The 10,796-nt window shown below is 42.5% G+C and overlaps 1 protein-coding gene across 1 annotated transcript in view; it reads left to right on the forward strand.

Annotated features, from left to right (window-relative positions):
• Positions 1-10,136, forward strand: part of HS3ST4 (heparan sulfate-glucosamine 3-sulfotransferase 4) — a 444,956-nt gene extending 434,820 nt beyond the window's left edge. Inside the window, exon 2 of the mRNA XM_037989729.2 lies at positions 5,954-10,136. Coding sequence (XP_037845657.2) covers positions 5,954-6,590 — 637 coding nt within the window. The 3' untranslated portion in view covers positions 6,591-10,136. The remainder of the gene's footprint in view (positions 1-5,953) is intronic.
• Positions 10,137-10,796: the final 660 nt, after the last annotated feature.

Genomic DNA, 10,796 nt, shown 5'->3' on the forward strand with positions numbered 1-10,796 from the left:
GAGTCACCATTACACCAATGCATTCCGGCCGGGGCAACAGAGTGAGACCCTAACTCTTTAAAAAAAGAAACTGGGCTGTTCTTATCAAAGCACCAGGACCAGGAGAGTGCAGTGGGGCCAGGGTGAGTGAGTTGGAGAGTGTCTCATAAACATTTGGGGCTGTGAGAGCAGATGTGTGATCTTGCAGAATGATTCGCGCTTCAGGACTGTGTGTTGACGCTGATGTCACGGTTGCTCTGAGCGCCCAAGATACTGTTAACGAGCTGTGCCAAGCCCAGATGCAGCGTTTTCTCACCATATGGTCCATGCTGAAGTGCATGGTCTTTCAGACAGGGATGGGAGGAAACTCAGAAACGCTGAACCCCATGCATGGAACACCTACTTAGATAAGCCATGTCCTGCAAACTGCTTCAATTCTCCTGACTTCCAGGGACCGCGTATTCATCGGAATGTCATTTGTCTTTCATCCAATAACCACAAATAGTAATGGGGCAGCTAGTATGTGTCAGACACTATGTTTGGCACTGGGGATACAAAGGTGATTAGAACTTTGCTGAGACTAGCCATGAAGGACATGGGAAAAAAATCATATTATGACGTTATTCTAAGCTCTGTAATGCAGGTGGTTAACAAGGACTCTGGGAATTAGAAGAAGTCCGTGAACATCTTTTTAATGAAATAAAACAAAATTTTTTTTGGCATACCTAGCATCTGAACACCTTTCAGTTTTGAGAGAACTCCCAGCATAGGCAAAGGACAGTCGCGTCGTCTTCTAACAAAGGTCAAGAGGGCACACATTCTTCTCCCTACTCCCTAGCAGGTGGAACTTGAGCACATGACATAGATGTCCACTTCTCATCGGGATCTCCCTTGGATTTCGGCCTCCTGCATCAACATGATTACTCAATCCCTCCACCTGGGTATGTAGGACGTATCTCATATGACAAGTCTGAAATTAGGCTTGGTATCTTCCGCTAAAACCTGCCCTGTTCCCAGTAGTGTCCACGTCAGTAAACCGTGCTACCATGTAGCCACTGGCACGGGCCAACAATGTTGGTGTCATCTGTGATGCTTCTCTTTCTCTTGCCCATATATCCCACCCATCATTAAGGACTGCTGGCCTTATTTTAAAATCTATTCCAATTCTGAGCACTTCTTTCTGTGTTGCCCTCTCCACCTACACCCAGACCCCCACCATTTCTCTCTTTCTGTCCTAAAATGGTCTCTTAGCAGGGTACTTTCCTTCTATCTCTGCCACACTCCTATCTTTTCTCAGCAACGTTACCAGAAAAAGAAAATTAAGTGTAAATTGTATCATACTCCTCTGTGAGATATTCTTCCATGGCTTCTCATCACATGAGGAAAACAATTCCAGTACATTTTCCATGTCCCACAAGGCCCTCCATGGTCTATTCTCTGTCCGTCTCTCTGAGCCTATTCTCTGACTTTCTTAACTTTGCTCACTCCCCTCCAGCATTACTAGTCTTCTTTCTGTTCCTCAAGCACACCAAAATGTGAAAACATGAGTATATTACAGTGTCAGATGCAGTTAAAATGAACTTACTTAAAACCTAGAAGAGAGAAGAGAAATTGAGAGCAAAAGTGCCTGAAAGGTTGGAAGGGAATAAGATCCAAAGCCTAGGTTAGCAGGGGTTTTGGTCCTATCCACAGGAGAGATGCCTCCTCTAATCTTATAGGAAGGGGGAGACCAGCATGGTTTGGAAGTAGTTACTGGATTGAAGGCCCAGGTGAGAGCCCTGGTGAGATGAAGGTGGGGAAAAGGAAGATTAGGGCATCAAAACCTATCACAACAAAAACCTAATATTATGACTGGCCTACACTTAGGAGTGGAGATTAATGGCTTGTCATTCACCCATCTATTCACTCAACAGATAGGCACTGAGAACCTGTTATTTGCCAGGACCTGGTATTAGGCACCGATCCTGGTGTTGAATTACTTTTGCTCAGCCACTCAACTTAGAAACAACATACACATTTAGTGAGACCTTGAAACAAATCTTTAGCTTCTGCTCCTGTTTCCTTCTCTGTAAAACTGGAGTAATAATGATGCCTGCTCTGCTGATTTAAATAGTTCATTGTATGATGCTATAAAGAGCTCTTTATGTATCAGCTGCAGGAGCTAGACTGGTAGCTTAGTGGAGGAAGGGACTGCATCAGTTTTGTTTACTGTTACCTTCCCCATAAGTGACCATTTATGGAATGAATGAATGACTGTAACTGTTTCAGAATCAGTTTGAGGAAAGGGAGCTTTGTCCTTTATCGATTTTAAGCAACTACTGGTTATCTTCTTACTGACAAAGTAACTGGATAACTCATGCCACATTGGTTGAATCGTGGCTCACTGAGAGTCTCCCCATGTGTGTCCCAAATGCAGAAACTCTCCTAAAGTATATACTTTTCACATTCATGGGTAGCATGATGGTCAAAGCTATTTAGGGTCCTCTGCTCCCCTCTACCATCTCCAAAGCCTTCAGCAATGCCTTCTCTTACTTCCTTTTGCAACAAGCAGTGAGCTAGGCACACATCTACTCTCCTAAATCTACCAGCTTATACGTTGGGTACCGTTTTGTCCCAGACACTTCAGATAAAAGACTCAAGATCCACAAAGATCTTGACAGGTTGTCAATCAGCTGAAGTAAAGGAGATGAATTTGAATGGCACTCAATGCAAAGAGAAAAGTTGAGGTCTAAGAAGGGAAAGGTGAAGAATGAATGAAAAGAAAAGTCAAGTAGCTGCTCCTACACTAAAAAAAAAAAAAAGCAACAAAATAAACACACGAAAATACATCAGAGGAACTAAAATATGGAAAAGGCCATGTCAAAATAGCTATTTTCAGGTGATGTGTTTTTGCATCAAGATTTATCTAATATTTTTATAATCTGATATGAGTTGCATAATAAAACAAGGGAATATATCTCTCCACTTGAAATAAAAATAAGATGTCAGTATATTTCCTATACTCAGGCTGAAGTAATGGTAGCTCCCTTGTTGGACACCAGCCTCCAGACCTGGAAGTGCAATTGATGATATTGGCATGAATTAAAGTATACTTTTTTCTAGATCAGTTCCTTAGATCCCATGTTTTTCAGCCTTTTCCATTTCATCAAATGCAGTATTTTTTTTTTCCTTGCCCTTCTGTAAGAATTGCTGTAAGAATAATCCTGATTTTGGCCAGCTGGCTTAAGTTATAAAAATTCTAACATTGAAAGGGCACTATCCTAAATGATTTACCTGCATTATGACATTTAATCTTCGTTAAAATCCTGTGAGGCATGGCCTTTTATTAACCCTGTTTTCTTTGATGAAACATTAAGGTTCAAAATGGGTTAAATAACTTCATCAAGGTAGCATGGGTAATCGGAACTCTTAATTCAGGCAAATCTGATTCCCACGGTCTGCACTCCTTAGCCCTGTTCCTCCAAATTAGACAAATTGATCTGTTGAGAACCAAACAGACACACACAAAGGCATTCAAACTACTTTGGAGAATATGTCATTCCAAGATGAGCATGGTTGTTTATGGCCAGGGCTATTGCTTTGATCTGAAAACACCATGCTGCCCAACCATTACACCCTAACGACATCCAGCTCTTTGTGAATTTCTCTATGAGGCAAATTCCTCTTGCCTCATAAAAGTGCTTGCCGAGAAAGCTCAAAACCCAGTTGCAATTAATTATTGACAGAGCATGTGAATTAGAGATAAAAGAAAAGTCATTCTTTCTCCACACGCGCGATAGTAAATAAATTTAATTATGGTAGGAGAAGCTAGGGGATCTTCGTCTGTATTAAGTTTTATTAGCTAAGACATTTAAAAGCATGTCATCATAACAAAGAGGTCTTGTGTAATCCTAAATGTACCACTTTGGTGCAAGGCTTGGAAATGAATAGATTTAATGGAGCACATGGTGGCAGATGGTCTGCTGTACTGACAGGTATTGAACAGGTTTATCGTCAATTAACTTTGGTCTACATATGCCTATAGCAAATTGACTGTATAATGGCATTCTAAGCTTCATTTTATCATTGATAAGCCTGCCTCATTGAGATTAGGGGAAAATGGCATCAAACTCCTTTAATATTAATAGCTTGGAACTCCCAAATAAGATAAGGCTACTCTGGAGGCAGACTTGGATGGAGGAATGGGAGTGGAGGAGCAGCCTTAGCAAGGGAACCAAGAGATACGGACCCTGCTATGGGATCTGTCAGTGGCTCGCTGGCCAATTCTGGGAGCAAAGAAAGAATAAAATCCCATAAAATGAACCAGACCTAGGCTAGATATTTCATCTTATATGTCGTTTTATTCTCAACTGAATTTATTTATTTATTTGTTTGTTTATTTATTTATTTACTTGTTTATTTATTTTTAGATGAAGTCTCACTTTGTCACCCAGGCTGGCGTGCAGTGGCGCCATCTCAGCTCACTGCAACCTCCGCCTCCTGGGTTCAAGCGATTCTCCTGCCTCAGCCTCCTGAGTGGCTGGGACTACAGGCACGTACCACCACGCTTGGCTAATTTCTTTTATTTTTTTATTTTTGAGATGGAGTCTCACTGTTGTCTGGAGTGCAATGGCTCCATCTCGGCTCACTGCATTCTCCACCTGTCAGGTTCCAGCAATTCTTCTGCTTCAGCCTCCTGAGTAGCTGTGATTACAGGTGCCCGCCACCATGCCCAGCTAGTTTTTATATTTTTAGTAGAGATGGGGTTTCACCATGTTGGCCAGGCTGCTCTTGAACTCCTGACCTTAGGTGATCCACCCACCTCGGCCTCCCAAAGTGCTGGAATTACAGGGGTGAACCACCGCACCGGGCCTAAATTTGTATTTTTAGTAGTGACGGAGTTTCAGCATTTTGGCCAGGCTGGTCTTGAACTCCTGACCTCTTGATCTGTCTGCCTCAGCCTCCCAAAGTGCTGGGACTTGAGGTAGGTTTTAGGATTTTACAAATGAAGATAATAAGGCTCAAAGATGTAATTCAATTTGCTGAGGTCACAAAGCCTGTCTGTTTATTCCCCATCCCTAGGCTTCAGTTTTCTCATTTGCACAATAATGCCTTTGGACCAAGTCAGGGATCAGCAGACTCTTTCTTAAAGGAACAAGGAGTAAATACATCAGGTTCTTTGGGCCACATGGCCTCTGTGTTACCTCCTGAGCTCTGCTGTTTTATGGTAAAAGCAGCCTAGATGAATATGTAAATGAATGAGTGTGGCTGTGTACCAAGGGATGTTTATTTATAAACATTGAAATTTGATTTCTATATAATTTTCATGCATCACAAAATTTATTATTATCATTTTGTTTTTTTTTTTTTTTTCAACAACAATTCAGTGATTACAAATCATTCCTATCTGTGAGTTATACGAAAATAGGAGGCAGGAGGTAGTTTGCCAATCCAGGACTAGATAAGCTTTGAGGTCTTGTTGAGCTCAAAGATTTTCTAAAAACTACTACAACAATAATTTATTTAATGTATTGAGCTCTTACACATGCCAGCTTCATTGCTCAATGGTTTTTAAGCATTATCTCCCTTAATCCTTATACTACAGTGTGAAGTCAGTGCTATCATTATCTCCATTTCAGGGATTATATAACAAGTATGTAGAGAAATCAAGGGTGTATCTAGGTTAAACATAACTGGTAAGAGATAGAATAGCCATTTAAACCTAGGGATATATAAGGGATATAACATTCCCAAGAGACAATGCATATGCCTTATGTTGCCTTTTCTGATAATACATAGTCAGGATGAGACTATAGTCGGGAGATATAGGTAAGAAGAACTTCCAAGTGTTTATCAATTTTCTTTGGTGGTTGCAAACTAGGTTGTTTATATCACACATTTTGTGCAAAGAAGGTAAGATATTTCTGGTTAGGAAGAAGTTAAGATATTTCTGGATAGGAATAACCATTCTCTTCCCTTTTCCTCCCTCTCCTAGAAATGTGATGCCCAAGACTTTGGATGGGCAAATAACCATGGAGAAGACTCCAAGTTACTTTGTGACAAACGAGGCTCCCAAGCGCATTCACTCCATGGCCAAGGACATCAAACTGATTGTGGTGGTGAGGAACCCTGTGACCAGGGCCATCTCTGACTACACGCAGACACTGTCCAAGAAACCCGAGATCCCCACCTTTGAGGTGCTGGCCTTCAAAAACCGGACCCTCGGGCTGATCGATGCTTCCTGGAGTGCCATTCGAATAGGGATCTATGCTCTGCACCTGGAAAACTGGCTCCAGTATTTCCCCCTCTCCCAGATCCTCTTTGTCAGTGGTGAGCGGCTTATTGTGGACCCCGCCGGGGAAATGGCCAAAGTACAGGATTTTCTAGGCCTCAAACGTGTTGTGACTGAGAAGCATTTCTATTTCAACAAAACCAAGGGGTTCCCTTGCCTAAAGAAGCCGGAAGACGGCAGTGCCCCAAGGTGCTTAGGCAAGAGCAAAGGTCGGACTCACCCTCGCATCGACCCAGATGTCATCCACAGACTGAGGAAATTCTACAAACCCTTCAACATGATGTTTTACCAAATGACTGGCCAAGATTTTCAGTGGGAACAGGAAGAGGGTGATAAATGAGGCTAGAGAGGCAGAGGAAGGCTAGTCAATAGCTAAGGAGGCTTCTTGCCTGAGTCCTTGAATACCCCAGCTTCTGCAGCTTCACTTGCTGGAGTGCCAAGTAGATCTCCTCCTCCTCCATGCAGCCAGGATTGCCTCCAGTGCTGTTAGCTTAGGCAAACAGGTGGATCCCACGGCATCCCCATGGAGGAACCGGGCCCATTTGGGCAGCAGCATCTGGTTGACCAGATGGCCACCAGAACCCACTGTTCATTCTTATCTTCTGCTAGTTAATATAGCCTGAAGACAGAGGATAAATAGCTGTCAATGTCAGAGACAGTGCTATTAATGTATATGTGAGTGACAAAAAGGGTCTGCTTTATGGGGGTTCTCACTTCAGCTTGGGGAGCCAGGGTTCCAGCCCTGTATCTGTCACGGGCACTCTGTCTAAACCTCTGCTTGGGCTTCTCTCCAGAATGCACTTTGTGGCTGAGTGCTCCAGGACTCCTAGGGAGCAAGGTCCTCCCTCTACGGTGTTTGTAGTCTTCTCTTTAAAGGCCTCATTCCACAACCCCTGACTTCCTCCCTCCCCACATCATGAAGGCAGAGGCATGCACGTTCCTCACCAAACACACACACAAACACACACACACACACACACACGAAGGAAAATAAAAGCTGACACCCCTCAAAGCCTTCTTTCCAAGAACCCTCTAAATGGGGTTGGGTCTCGCTCTTCATGAGTATCCTGGGTTGTGGAGAAGCTTAGCATATGCTGTTTTGTTCAGATCAGGCGCACAGGGCTGCTCTAAGAGTAAAGTAATTATAACTGAGGTCAGAGCTCTGAGGTTGGCAGAGATGAGTGGCCATATCTGGGGGTAAAAGAAGAAATCCTGTCCTCTTGGTGGGAGGTTGCCTTACCTGAAGCCCATCTCTCCCAAGCACTGTGGTTCTGAGGCATGTTTTTGGGGGTGAACTCTGTCCCCTGGGTCCCCAGAAGGGCAAAGACCAGAGAGTTGACAAATCTGTTATTAGGAGTAATCCGTAGCCATGTAATGGAGGGAGGCGCAGTCATTATTCTTCCAATTTGCCCCACCACCACCTCCTTGGGCTTCATTTTCTCTATTTAGAGATGGCAGAGAGTGGGGTAGTGGCAAGAAAGCTGACTCCATTCATCAGATCCAGTTTATGGGGGTTGGGGGCGAGCAAGGACTGTCTGCAGACATCCCCATCAAGGGCTGCTGAATGAAGTGTCCCTTCCCATCAGTTTGATTCAATTAAAATGCATCATTTGACATAAAGCACTTGTTCACAGATCTCCAAAACCAGGAATTGTTCTAGTAAAACTGGAAATTTGTATGAGTGGGGGGAGTTAAATCTGTTCAGCTGTTATTAAACTGTCATTTCTCCCGCTAAATGAAAACTGTGTTATTATAAAGCTTAATGCAACCTGATTAATGGGTTTTGATGCTGTGTTTGTGTTGATCATCTCCATCTTCCCCCCTCCTCTGGAATGCCGGGAGCATCCTCTCTCTGAGATGGCCAGAAAGTCCCAGAGTCAAGAATGTTCAGAAGGTTCTGTCTGCAATAAATCTTGCAATAGTACAAAGCAGGTGGGTCCTAAAAGGAATGCAGCTTTTCCTATCTTAACCAATCCCAGCAAGTAATGGACTGATACGCTAGATTCATAAACAGCCTTACAAATAATTTTTCCAGAAAATAAAGCAGTTATTGAGCTGAAGGCAACCCATATACCTGCACTATCAATGCAAAAGAAGAAACAGATCAAAATGCATACATACACATTTGAAGGAAGAAAACACACGCATTTTTAGAAGGGCAAACTGTGGGACTCATGTGGGGTTTGGTTTCATAAGCAGAGCAAGGTGTGAGTGAGTTTCAGTCCTCCCTACCCATCAGAGTCAACCATGGAGTTTGTTCAAGCTTACAGCTTCCTGAGCTCTGTTTCAGATCCGTTCATGAATCAGAAACTCTAAGGTGAGGCTCAGGAATTCATCCTTTCAAAAATATTCTTAGGGAAGCTGGAACTGAGAGCAACTGGAGGAAAAGACTTTCTTGTGTATTTCTTTGCCTCCTCTTCCTCCCTCCTACCTCCTTTTATGCTTTTGCTTTTCTGGGAATTATTTCCAAGGGAAGTGACCTCCACAGTGTTATGGCTTCCCTGCAGAAACGTGTGCGCTTTTGGAGTTCAGTGGCAAGAGGGTTAAGTGTTGCCCTTATAACTTAGACAGTCAAAGGAGAATCTGGTTGTAGCAATGCTTTAAAGAAATAAACGACCTATTAATCTAGCTTACTCTCATCACCTCCATTCTGGGCAGGCACATATTCATTTGGACCCTCAGTCATACCTACTCTCCATTTTCCATCTCCCTGGTTGTCTATGTGTCTTTAAAAACCCAGAACATCAAGACATGCCTCCAAAACGTGTCCTCACATAAATACGTCCCCAAAATATGACAAGCAAATCCATTTTGTAATATGGTTAGCCAATGGTGAATAAGCCACTTCACCTGGGAAATAAAAGTGGAGAAGCCCCCTTAAATTATTTATACATCCTTGCATACAACAGGAGGTTAAATTTCCCTGGAGAAAGAGGGCAGAGGGTTAAGCCTTGGGATCTAGGGGATTTTTATATTTAATAGTGTTTGGTGTTATAGTTGAAAACTCGTGGTTCTGAAGAGAAATGCAAATTTGTCATGTTTAAGGTCCATTTTCTTCAGTATCTACTCTAGCTTGATCCTTGTCACTCTGAGAGTGAACCACTTAGCCATGTGCCCTTCTGCAATGTGGAGACTTGACGAAGGAATTATTTTCTATCCAGAAAAGCTAAGTCAACTTGCTGAAATAGAGTCAGGTTAATAATACTTCCGCTCTATTTAAACGTGAGCATTGCAACTCACGGGAGATTGAATTTTGTATTTGATTTCAATTAGCAAAGCATAAATTATGTTTAATTTTCTATCCCCCTCCTTTCCCTCAAATGGATGATTCATGGCTCTGGGAAGGCTGCTGCGTGTGGTTCAGAGACAGGAAAAGGAGAATTCATCCTCCCAAATAGTGCAGCTGTCATTGCTCCTGTATTCGTCTCTTTCTGCCATTATCACTCTGTACCTGAAAGGTGTGAAAACCTTGACTTAAACCTACCAGCTCAAAACACAACAATAATAATCAAAAGCATCCAGCAGCCCATTTCCATTTATCTTTTGGACTGTGTATGAAAGTCACGACTTTAGTAAATATGTGATCCTTCTTTGGGATTCCCTGCAAACTTCAAGAACCCCTCAGATCAGATTTTAGGTTCAGGATAGTGTGGCCTGCTCAATCCCTTAGCACTAGGAGTCCAGTCTGAGCCTCACTTCTTTAAGACCCCAACTCTTTCCCCCTGTCATTCACCCACCTCTTTATTTCACAAAGAAAACTTCTCATTGCCTCACTATGGTTGGGAAAGAGGTCACTGGGTTTTATCCTTGCCTCTGTCTGTGTCTTGGACAACTAGATTTATCAATATGAATGTTAGTTTTCATATCTGTAACATAAGTATACTTAATTCCTGCTGGCCTACCACCCAGAGTTTTTCTGATGATCAAAATGAATTAATAGATGGGAAAGTATTTGAAAAGAATAAAGTACTTTATTGACACAAGAATAGTGATGATGATGATGCAGCAGAGCTGATGGCAATAAAGATGACAATGGTGATGTGATGATACTGCAGAGATGATGGTGATAGGATGATGACGGTGATGACAATGATGACGATGGTGATAATGATGAGCAGATGGTGATGATGGTGGTGATGATGATGGTGATGGTGATAGTAGTGATGGTGGTGATGATGATCTGTGGAGCCAACGGTGATAAGGATGATGATGATGATAATGATGGTGATGATGCAGAGCTGATGGTGATAAAGATGATAGTAGTGATGGTGATGGTGATAATGATGATGGTGATGATGGTGATGATGATGGTGAAGACAATGATGATGATGCAGAGCTGATGGTGATGATGATGGTCGTGACGGTGGTGATGATGATGATGATGATATGATCTGTGGAGATAATGGTGATAAGGATAATGATGGAGATGCAATGATGATGATAATGATGCAGAACTGATGGTGATAAAGATAATGATAATAATGGTGATGGTGATCATACTGCAGGAGTGATGGTGATAAAGATGACCATGGTGATGATGATGGTG

Source organism: Chlorocebus sabaeus, chromosome 5, assembly GCF_047675955.1.
Source record: "Chlorocebus sabaeus isolate Y175 chromosome 5, mChlSab1.0.hap1, whole genome shotgun sequence".
Classification (NCBI taxonomy): Eukaryota; Metazoa; Chordata; class Mammalia; order Primates; family Cercopithecidae; genus Chlorocebus; species Chlorocebus sabaeus.